The sequence below is a fragment of the Pinus tabuliformis genome, chromosome 9 (assembly GCF_031772625.1).
Source record: "Pinus tabuliformis cultivar Carrire ecotype Pingquan chromosome 9, CPIR1, whole genome shotgun sequence".
In the NCBI taxonomy this organism is placed as follows: domain Eukaryota; kingdom Viridiplantae; phylum Streptophyta; class Pinopsida; order Pinales; family Pinaceae; genus Pinus; species Pinus tabuliformis.
This window is the reverse complement of record NC_142307.1, coordinates 461478214-461490581: the sequence shown is the minus strand read 5'-3', so window position 1 is coordinate 461490581 and position 12368 is coordinate 461478214. Positions and strand designations below refer to the sequence as shown.

At 35.9% G+C, this 12368-nt stretch overlaps 1 protein-coding gene across 1 annotated transcript; it reads right to left on the bottom strand.

Annotated features, from left to right (window-relative positions):
- Nucleotides 1-502: 502 nt before the first annotated feature.
- On the bottom strand, nucleotides 503-11929 carry LOC149149191 (uncharacterized). Its single transcript, XM_089443685.1, has 4 exons — nucleotides 11726-11929; nucleotides 1206-1292; nucleotides 1020-1112; nucleotides 503-847 (listed from the first exon to the last, which is right to left on the bottom strand). Exons 1-4 carry the CDS (start codon nucleotides 11867-11869, stop codon nucleotides 650-652), a joined length of 522 nt encoding a protein of 173 aa, XP_089299811.1. The 5' UTR covers nucleotides 11870-11929; the 3' UTR covers nucleotides 503-649.
- Between the last annotated feature and the right edge of the window lie 439 nt (nucleotides 11930-12368).

Below are 12368 nucleotides of genomic sequence, written 5' to 3'. Positions count from 1 at the left end.
GTGCCCATTTATGTGTCCTTGTTTTTGCCCAATTTGATATCCTTTTGTATGCCATGTTTTGTTCCCTTCTTTGTGTCAACTATTGCACAATTTTTCACTTCTAATTTAAAACACTTTGTATGTCAATTGTTTGCATTTTGTATTAATTCCTAGTTTAACATCTAATTTTGCATCCATGGTTACATCTGCATTTGACTTCTTATATAGAGTATATTTTTCTTTACATATATGACCCCCTTTATAGATTCATAGTGAAATATATGATAGTTTCTAAATATCATTAAAGCAGATATCACAATTCAAAATCATTTGTAAAGAAATTTAAGAGAAATTGACAACATCCATCCAAAAAAATAACAATGTGTCATTAACAATTTTCAAAGCATGTATAAAATAGCAACATAATACTAATAAAATCAGTATTATTTTTAATCAAAACAAGTAAAATTCAAATATGATTAACAAATCAAAATATTTCATGAATATCGTTATTCTACGATAAATTAACAACATACATAAATCAAACTCATTGTATGATTACAAAATCAAAATGTCTCATTGATATAGGGTAAATTCACAACACCCATCTAGACATAACAATTTCATTCTACACAATAATTTCTTCATAAAAAACAATGCATGTGCATGCCTAGCTACCACCACCAAGATCATCCTCATGATCATCTTGACCATCCTCATTACTCTGATCCACATCATCACCAACACCGCAACTATCATCATCATCTCCTCCTTCACCACCATCATCCTCATCCTCATCCTCATCATCTCCTGATATATGTTGAACATAATTTGGATCATCGTCTTGGCAATCATTACCTATAGCATTCTGACAAAAAAAATCAATATTACATGTTAGTATTAATTACATAACACAACGCATGTTTTTGTTATACAATGTTAACCATAAAATGAGGTAAGATATAATATCTAATAGTACTAAAAAATAAAATGAAAATATGGTTTAAAAGTATATTGGAAATCCAACTAAAATTACATACCATAGAGTCCATCCAAACAACAAATTCAACCCATCTCTTTTGCTGCAGCACCTCCTTTTCCAAATGATTTGGAGGTCTTCCATATTTTAGTTCCTATCAATCAGTAAATAGGGAGAAATTAGATAACAATGACTTTCTTATAGTACAAAATTTATTAAAAAAATATCACATGTTTAATATACTTACAAAGGTTGTTATCAGTGCTTTTAAACCTTTCTGGCCACTACGATGAGTGACTTTTGTCTTGGTTAACCTCGCCTTGGATGCCTTGTCCTTAAACATAAACTAATTCAATTTATTTTCACACAAATACATGTCTAAGATACTTATAAGTATTAATACATTCTAAATAATGTTTAATGAAAAATTCAATACCTGAATGCTCTCATTGCTGGCTTTTCTTTGTGCATCCAACTTCTCATATGATTTTACAAGTTCTTTCCATACTTTAAAAGGTATGTCAATAGGTCTTTGTTTCAGTCTTTGATCTTGAGGCATTTTTTTAATTTTTCTTGTTTGGTTAAAAATTTTGGTTAAAAAAAACCGAACAAGTAATTCACATCAATGGCATTGGGACTCTATGGATATGTGTAAAAAAATGGCTATAAAGAAAACATCCAAAAAACATATGAGCTCTCCCTTTGATGGTCACTTGGGGCATATGGCTGGAAAGGAACAACTCCATTTTTGAAAATCAAGGACAATCCTTTCTCAAAGTCCTTCCTAATATTTGCTCCAAATTTCTTAAAATGAAAAACAAAATTCAAACGTCATCCTTAAACATCTCCCTTAAATATAACGTTGGACCATAAATTCTTCATTTTTATTGTTATCGGCTCTGGAATGATTTTTCTATATGAAATTATATAATGAAATATGTGTGCACTAATGAAAAAACATTGAGTTTCATTTTTCATAATCACAAACAATGAAAAAAGAATCACACGTAACTAGCATCATTTTGGAAATTTTATATTTATTAAAAATCTTTAACATGTTTTCCTCCCATATCTCATAAAAAGGTGTGAAATTTTTTATATACTCTCCAATAAGCACTACAACAAAACCAGCGATTTGGAGGTTTTACACTAAGTTTTTCAACATCGAGCTTACTAGGGCTTGCACCACCGGGGTTATTAGTAAGAATCTCATGAGGTTTGCATAGCCATGATTATTAGAATCAAAATAGTAGGATTTTCACTAAAAAACAGTTCATAGTGCTTTCCTGCTGGGGAGAAAATCACAAGTTCAACTTCTGCAGTGCAGAGCACCGAGAGCTCGTAAGCTTTCTTCAGCAATCCACCTACGTTTGGAAAATGTAGCCTGCCTGCTGGCGATGTTCTCAATCCTCTTCCTCTGCATATTTCCCCTCACTATTCTTGTATGTCCTCTTTCGTTTTTCCCTCCAAACAAACCCTCTCAAATTGAGAAAGCAGAACAACTCACTCGATGAGAATCCGAATCCAATTATCGCTTCTAACAATAACCCAATACGATACTAGAAGTGATTACACAAAACCTCATTGACTCTTCATTTGTTTGGAAAAGAGCCAAGCATAAACTTCTGACGAGGGTTTCCGTCTCAAGTCTGGCTCGCATGACGTCGCTTAGTCAATTGCGAGAAAAGTTTTCCACCTGCCTGTCACATACGGTTTGTCACACTATATATTAAAATAAGGTTGATCATACTAACAATAAGGTTGTATAGTGTAAAAGGAGGGCTCTCCTGACTGCATTTGGTTGGTTTATAGAAAAGATTGCTGGAATGTGTAATGTGAATGCTCTGCTAACTGTTTTTTAAGCATTTGGAAGTATTAAAACCCCCTAGGATAATTAATGTAAGACCTGTTAATTAATGTGTAAAGATGGCTATTGTCCTTGGGCTACCTTAGCTGTTCGTGTTTAGTGATCTGTGGTATTATGACTCCTCAAGTCACTATTAAACCATGAGAACCATGCCCAGGCAGACTAGTGTGACATTGTGGATGAGAACCAAAACTAGACTCCTATAACCTCCTTTTTCATCCTTTAAATTGCAGAATTAACTGACTATTCTAGTAATCGTTCTTGAGCACCTGAAGATGTGCACCCTAAATAATAAGAATAATACCTTGTAACATATGAATAGTCCATCTTGTGCATGTAGGATATGCACATGAGGTCCAATAAAATCACTAACCAGAATACCAGGTGTTATTAAAGCCTCTACAGGTTGATATATATGAATGTTACAGTGTGCAGGAGTATGATTCAATTCCATACGAAAATACAAAACATATGATAGGATTTCCTTATACCTCATAGGCAAACAACCATTGTCCCTTCTATAGATGAGCAGAATAAGTGCTTGGTTCTCTACACTAAATAAAGAAAAAGTATAGTACTTATTGCTGACAAAATAGGATTTAAATCGCGGTTCAATTGCTTGACATTCAGCTGGTCACAGAATTGTAGAGTGCATAATCATAAGTGATGTTGAGAGCCTCATTGCTCAAAGTCTAAGGGTCTTGCGAGCCATAATCACAGCTATGTATGGAATATCTTGTGATTATGGCATTTTATGAGGTCAATTCTTGTGAAGACATTTCAGTTTATAATAAATTTTGAACCTCAACAGAGTTTTGGCAAGACCTGGCTGAGCTAGGACATCAACAACACAGCTGATATGAATGACATAATCTAGCCTCAAGAGGGAGCCTCTTTGTTTCATCACTCTAACAATCTATGAAGTGGTGGAAAGCATAACAACTTCCCCTTGAATATGACACCTAAATTGAGTACAAATCCTAAATGATGCAGCCTTTGGTGCATGTCTCTCAAAGTATCGATATTTCAAATGTTGAAAGCTCTTGTGCCCATTTGATATGCATTCGATTGCAATTCCCCTGAAGAAAGAATCTTATAAAGGTGAGGCCATGGCCAATATGTTAGCCATATCCATTGGAGTTGCCATTGCTTGACAACTTTAGTGTGATCAATCCCACCATGATTCACATGGGCTTCTACTCAACACTGGCTGTTGCTATTGTAAGAGTCTTCAAGCTCGTTGAACCCATATTATTGATAAGTGTATTCTTTGGGTCTCTGGTTTTCAAATTCTGCCTATGTTTTCCTCTCAGTATCATTATTTCAAATGTTGAAAGCTCTAATTCCCATTGTTGTGTATTTGATTATGGTTTCCCTGAAGAAAGAAGCTTATAAAGGTGAGCCCGAGGCCAATATGTTGGCCATATCCATTGGAGTTACTATTTCAGCTTATGGGGTGGCCAAGATGAATGCATGGGAGGTGATTCTCCAGTTAAGTGCAGTTTCATGTGAGACTACCCAATTGGTTCTCATACAAATTCCACGAACATCAAAAGGGATTAAGTTGAATCCCATCACATCTTTGTTGCTCCTTGTTGCCTTGTTTTTCTCAGCACCCCCTGGGCCTTAGTAGAATACCCATTTCTGATAATCAGGGTCTCTTCCTTTGATTTGGATTACATGACATTTCTGCTTGTGCCTTGGCTCTTAATCTTGCAGTGTTTCTTCTGATAGGAAAGACTTCAGCCTTGACTATGAATGTTGCTGGTCTTGTCAAGGACTGGCTGCTCATAACATAATCTTTGTCTGTAATAAATGAAAAGGTTACAGTCATGAACTTGAGTGGGTGTGGACTGGCTTTTCTGGCTGTCTGTTACTATAATCATTTGAAACTTCAAGCTCTCAAGTCCAATGACAACCAACCAACGTACCTCAGCAGTGCAGCCGATGCCAATGATGAAGGAGAAGGTTTGATAATGACGAGTGGGAGATTCTCAATCAGAGATTCAGAACTAGTAGAGAAAAATCAAACTCAAGCTTCAGGATTAGGTATTTAGATCATTAATATTGTCTTGTGCTAGAGATTATTGTTCTTGGATTGGCTCCTCTATGCCCAGATCTATTTGCAGGGAACAGGCCAGTCATTCACAGTGAAGAAGATAATGACAAGATTAGTGTATAATGATGGAAAGGATGGTGCCATGGTGCCAACCTAAATCTCAAGTAAGGAGACATCTGTTCATCAATTTGTCAAGAAGCATGGCCTACAATTCAATTGCTCTAAGCCTATCACTTCTTCCACCTGTCAAATAAATTGTTTCATGTTTGTTTAGTTGACTATGGTTCTAATAAATATACTATTGTTTGATGTAAAAAGACAAAACAAAATAAAAAAATATGGAAAGTTGTGACCCCATTTTCTAACTACAAATTGAAATCGGATTACCATAGTGACCACCTCTGCTTATTGGAATCAAAAAGGGGGTGGGTTATGCACAATCCTCCGTATCATTTTCTATTACCAGAGATAATTAAATCCACCCTAAACTCAAGTCTTAACTATGCTGATAGGGTGTTTGGGGAGGGGGATCCCTTACCAACCCACTATAATCTGCACAAAAGCATCCTAAGAACATATGCAAAATGCTCTCCTATCATCTAATGTCCAAGCAAGGAAACTCTTGAAAATATTATCTCTGCTCTGCTGAATGTAGGGCTAGTCTAATAGGTGGAAGGTGTCATACTCTGGATCAGTCTGGAGCTGGTTTACCCCTAATGGGTGGAAGGTGCCATACTCTGGATCAGTCTGGAGCTGGTTTACCCCTAATGGGTGGAAGGTGCCATACTCTGGATCTGTCTGGAGTTGGTTTACCCCTAATGGGTGGAAGGTGCCATACTTTGGATCTGCAAAGTATCTGTCTGGAGCTGGTCCATAACTCGCTCTGATTATGTATGGCCTAGTCTAATAGGTGGAAGGTGTCATACTCTGGATCCGTCTGGAGTTGATTTACCCCTAATGGGTGGAAGGCGCCATACTCTGGATCTGTCTGGAGCTGGTCCATAACTCGGTCTGATTATGTATGATCTGTAACCTAATAAGGCACAACCCCGAACAGGCATCAAAGATGTTGATTGACAACCAAGGCAGAAGGTTGAGGTGAGATCCCATCTAAAGTTGGAAGGAAAGAAACTATGGATAAAATCTTGGCTGCTCCTCTGAATCCAGTGTAGAATAACAGTTAGGAAGTACCCTGTGTAAATGATGAAACAACATAGAAATGCTCCCTTAGTGCTTCCAGATGTATACCAATTAATGAGCATTCAAGTGTTATTTCAAATATGAATCAAATTTGAAACAATGTCAAAATTTTCCAAAATTCAAGAGAGCAGTCCTGTAAATGAAATCAAAGTTTAGATTCCAACATACAATGGTCAAACTAGTGCCAAATAAACACATTAATGATGTTCAGATATGACAGAAAGACACCAGCACCAAAGCACAAGACTATGTATGTAAAACAATGCATCCACAATAATAATAATAAAAAATAAAAATAAAAAATAGAAGATATATACTAGTTCCAAAACAAGAAAGTTTACATAACAATGATGCAAATAAACCCCAAAGTTTGATCATTCAGGACGTTAGCATGATCTCAAGAATTCTGCAGTAAAAGCTAGTACTTGAACTCCTAGTAACAGAAGATAGAACCAGTGTGATGTTAGTATTATTGAGTGGATGTTTGGGCTGTTATCAGCACTGATTTAGTTTTGGATATACCTGAGATATCAGTCATGCAAAAATTTTCAAAAAGGAAACGTTTTGACAGAGCAAAGTGTGATCTGGTTGCAGAGTAGCAAACCTTGTTCATAAATTCCAAAGGGCAGAGAGATAGGCTTGTTCATGCGTTAATGTGAGTCTTTAGAAGATGTATCAAGCTATAAAATACCAAACCCATCATGAATACTTGCAGATTAGAATAATGTGATCTCAAACTCCAGACATCGAACTTCAATAACATAGATCATTCCAATTATATTAGTCAAATTGTTCATCTCGTTTTGGCATGACTCTGTCCTTGGAGATGTTCTCTGTTGCTAGATTTATCAGAATGATTGCAAGAAAGCAATGGAAACAGGCTAAAAATTAAACTGTTTATGCAGTCAATTGTTCCATCATGAAAGTGACTTGGAAGGCGTGGATCTCATGCATTTGAATGTTATGATGAGCAATAAATGATTATTATGCCATTTGTGTGTTTTCTCTCTCATAAATAGATTCAGATCTGAAAAGAATTAGATTTGTAGCCCTGAACGTCAAGAAAATAGGGCAGAATTTATTCAACTTGCCAAGCAAGTTGTTCACCTTGATTTAGGGTCGACGCTTCTGTAATGTGTAGATCAAGAAAATGGTGCAACACTTACCCTAAATCCTTAGTATGTGAACTTACACAGGAACTAATGGAAATTTCAAGCCTCCTGCAAACAATTCTGCCTAAGGATAACGCAAATGACAAAAAGGTAATTTGTATCAACAGGATGACCAATGTCAAATATTTTTTTTTTGGGAAGATTAGAAAACAGCCAGTCATGATTTTGGCAAAACTGAAAAATCAGTTGCCAGTCAGAAGATGCATATATTTTTGCCTAATTAATATATACATTTTTTTTCTTTGAAAAAAAAAAAAAAAAGTCAAATATTATGTAGAATATTACATGAAGGAACATAGGTTATCAATAAATGGATTCCAGCTATAACTGTGAAAAAAATTATTAACCTCGGAACCATTCTGCAATCACAAGAAATTAACATAAAAGCCACTTATCCCTGCGTGATAAATAAAATAAAAAATAAAAAAATTAAGAAAAATCTCATCCAGGACTTTCACAATGAACTCTGGGAGCAAGAGTAAATCAAATTGAAATTGACCAGCCTCTGCTTTTTTCAATCTTAGAGGAAGTACTAAAGAATTTACAAACCGTTTCTCTGTTTTAAACATCTTATACACTCCAAGATAATTGAAAATTATTCCATTTAACCTGGGATATAGATCACGACAGACCAATCCTGTAAAATACAATAGCAGTAGATTGAATAAACCATTAACTTGGGGAGGATGAAAAGAATATTTAGTTCCACAGAATTCTATAGAAAGAATAGGAGGTTCCACAAAATTGTAAAATAGAATTCATGGAATGCTAGATGACCAGTCTACAAATCACTTTTATTTAGCTTAGTTTATTTATTAGTGAAAAGTAACCTTAACTCAGCTGCAAACAGTTGTATCTTAGGCAACTACTCTCCATGGTCAGTCCAAATGGTGAATAGAATTCATACTTGCAATGTTCAGAAAGGTTCAAATCTCATGGGGATTATACTGGCCTTGACTCATGAGGACTTCTCACTCTATTCAATGAAGCAAAATAACTTGAGACAACTGCAAGCAACTAACTTGTTTCTGCCTTTCTGGAAAAAGGAATTGAACTCGAATTGTACCACCTTGCTGCAGCAAACACATAGTTAGAAAGCTATGTCGCACTGGCTTTGGGACGGGGGGTAGCAAGGATGGTGGGTAAGTTTCCGGAACCACCAGAGTGCACCCCCAAATTTTTCAGGGGACAGAAAGTTGGAGATGGCAATAATATATAAATTATTTTATATATTATAATAATAATAGTAATAGTAATCATAAATATTTAAAATTTTGAAAATAATAAAATATTAAATATAATAATAATAATATTTTTTTCTTAATTCACCACGATAAATATAAAACATTTAAATAAATAAATTCCAATTGCAAATAAGAAACACTGTGAATAAGAATTTAAAGAAATTCAAAGAGAAAATTTAAATAGATCCCAAAAGCCATCGTTGATGCCCACCCCCTGACACTGATAAAGATTATAAATACAGTCAGGGATAAGAATTGCAGAGGAATAGAAAGTATTGACTGAGAGTATGATGCACTGGAGTCTGTGAGTGCCAGCGCCGCAGAAAGGAATTGCTGAGAACAATTTTAGAATGATATGCTGAGATGACAGGTAGGATTTAGAAAATTAGAAGCAGGTAGGATTTAGACTTCAGGCAGGTGCAGGGATGGATTTAGGTTATATATATCTATATATATAGATATAATCTTGAACTGTCAGTAGGTTCAAGGGTCAGTTGACTGTCCCAGATATTTTTGTGAGGGACGGATTGGGAATGCCCTAGAAGTTCCCATGTCTCCCATGATGCCCCCAGCTATTCTGGGACATTCCCAAGCCATTTTTAAGTCCCCAAAACACTAGAATGCAGGGTACAAGGGATTTGTCATCAGGCACATGTTGACTCTCCATGCAACATAGTTGGAAAGTAAGAGAGATATGGGAGACACGAGTTGAAAAAAAAAAAATTTAAAAAAAGAGTCTGAAGTACAAGTTAATTACAAAAATGTAGATGAAAGTAAGAATGACCAAAAATTCTTTCAGTACGAATGACCAAAAACACTCCAATGGTATTTCATTAAAGAACATAAGTTTATTATTTTGAATCCTGACTGTCTTCTCCCATATAATCAACTTCTAAAAGGTTAAAAATTCCTCTAATGTTTAGCGAACAGACAAGTTGCTGAGTCGAGAGAACAAAGGAAGGCAAGTAGCATCTGTCTCCCTCTCAACCCTGCACATCCTACCCCGCACCTAGAATGGTTTCGCTTACTGTAGAGGAGATTCTGTAGCACATAAACAAAAAACTTAAGAGCCACCCTTATTGTTTTTAGCATAAACACTCTCAATAACGAAAAAGAATTTGACTTTGTGTTTAAAATGGCAAATGCATGATGCAGAAGTAGTTTTACATAAGCTAACTCTAGCTGCTTAGTACTTACTAGATTATGAATGACTGCCATAGGTTATTCATGGATATAAATTTTAAGATAATGTGTTGGATAGCAAAAGGTTAGAATATGATTTTTATTAGTATATTTGTTGTACTTTGAACTGCAGCATTTTGCTTGGAACTGGATACAACTTACGCTTAATTAATTAAGATAAGCTAACTATAGCTGATTAGTAGAATGGGGACGACTTTCAGTGGTTGTTAATAGTAAATTAAAAGTTGGATGAAAAAGTGTTAGAATGAAACTTTTATAAGTTTAGGTTTGTTGCACTTTGATCTGCAATATTTACTCAGAACTGAATAAAACTTATGCCTGATTAACAGCACATGCAACAAAATATTCAATATGAACATATAAGGGTTTAAACCAGGAATTTCAAGTAAGGAGATGTTAAATTCCTCTCTTTTTTTGAAAGATGTAAAGCAATGAAAAATATAGCACATACTCAGAATCAACAGGGGAAACCATTATTATCCTCATTTTGTTACAAGTTGTATTTTAATAAAATCTTAATTACCCCAAAAATCAAAGCATGCAGCATGAAACGATATTGAAGACGACTGTGCTGAGATATTATCTAAACAGCACTGTTGAATGAAAAGATATTCAAACTTCCTAATGCCAATCATTTTCCGAGAATGGAACCTAAGCAACATTAAGCTAATTAAGACTCAAAATTTCTGTATTTAAATTTCATAGACAATTTAATTCCTCCAGAGCAGATGGCTTCTCATTGACTTGAAGTGTTTTGAGCTGTATTTTTCACTCAATTTAGGTTCAGCGAGTCATACGATTAGCCCTTGTCACATGCCAGCCAGAGGTCACAAGTTCAAACTGTGCAGAATCAGCAATTGCAAAAGTAAACCTCTCAACGAGCCACTCAGTTCTGCACTTCAACATGTTACATAACACACAAAAGTTCTCGCATTATCTAGAAGCGTGATGATTCATGTTTACAGCCCTAAATTTGATCAACTTAGCAAATCGTTAACAACAAAGACTCAACGAGAACCCTTTTAACATAATGCTACAATTCATTTGAAGGTAAAGCTCAACCTACATGCATAAAACTTCAAATAACATAACAATCAACCCTCAACATAGCATGATAGCCCTTTACACATGCCAACCAGAGGTGACGAGATCAAGCCCTGGGGTCACCGATTGCCAAAGGCAACATCTCAATGACCTAACAAGTTATGTTCTTTCCGCCACTGTGATCAAAAACTTCTAGGATTTTCTATCTAGCGACTTCATTGATTATCTGTGAAGTTAAGACAGGCTATCCTGATATTTGAACTTTTACCCATGGAAATTAATCTTTCATTCGAAAGGAACACTTCAGTGATTATCTATGAACTTAGGACAGGCTGTCATGATATTTTAGTTTCACACACGGCCATAGAGTTTTGCTTTTAAATGAATACCTCATTGATTATCTCTAAAGTTAGGACAGGCCGTTGTGATATTGGATGTTTTAAGCATCGAACCGCGCTTTGCTTTTAAAGAAATTGAAATGCTACGTCGGAAGTGATTGTTATCGGGTTTACAGATCCAGTGTAAAAAACACTGGGATTAAATGTTAGAAGTCTAGGATGTAGTGATTTCATGCACTATATTTTTTTAAGTTAGGACGGGCTTAATAAACCTCTAGAATTGTCTAGATGATTAAATCATCGCCTAAATTCGATCTGCATAACTCGAAGAAAACCGTTTTGGGCAAAAAAAAATGCAATTCATTTTAAGGCAAAGCTCAACTTCCATGCTTGAAACCTGAAATATCATAACCTGTCCTAACTTTACAATTTATCAAAGAAATCACTACATTCTGAACTCATCAAGAGAACTAACGCTTCGCATTTCATTTTTGAAAATCATTCGTCACAGGCTATCTCTAAAACGCAACAAGAACCTATTTATCGCGAATTCTTTTAAAGGAAAAAGCTCAATTTTCTTGAAAATATAAATAACGCAACAGCATGCCCTAACTTGAAAAATGATCCATGAAATCGGTACCTGGGAAGCTTGAACGAGCTCGTCCAGGGAAGCCGGAGGTGGCAGCTGCTGCTGCTTCTGGCGGTGATAGACCGCGCCCAGTTTCTCTTTAACTCCATGTTTGCTGAGTGAAAACCCTCGCAGCTTCCTCAGAGAAGACTTCATTTTCGCTACAGAGATTTTATGCTTCAGAAACAAAACCTCGAATCACCGTCTTAAAATGCAGAAAACCTCCCCGTCCTGAATCTGTCTGAACTCCATTACGCAAACCTCGCAATAGCCCCTCTGAAACGGTCAAGACATTATTGAGGGTCTTGGTATGAACGGGAATGCTGAAAATGCTCTTGGGCTCTTTTCTCAAATGGAGCACAGTGGCGTGAAGCCAACCTACATCACATTCGTGGGTGTTTTGACTGCATGCAGTCATGCCACAACATCTCTGTCAAGACATTTTGTCAAACAATATACGTGCCATTTCAAAACTTGCACATTTCGAATAGAGATCTGTGAGGGAGGTATCTACAAAGATGTTGATCTCAATTTCATTTATAATCATGTAACTATGCACACACTTACCTCGTTGAAGAGCTTCGACCTATGTACATGCTCGGAGAACACTAACCATAGTAACGGGACCCGGTACCACCTCCTCTAGCAGCATTTG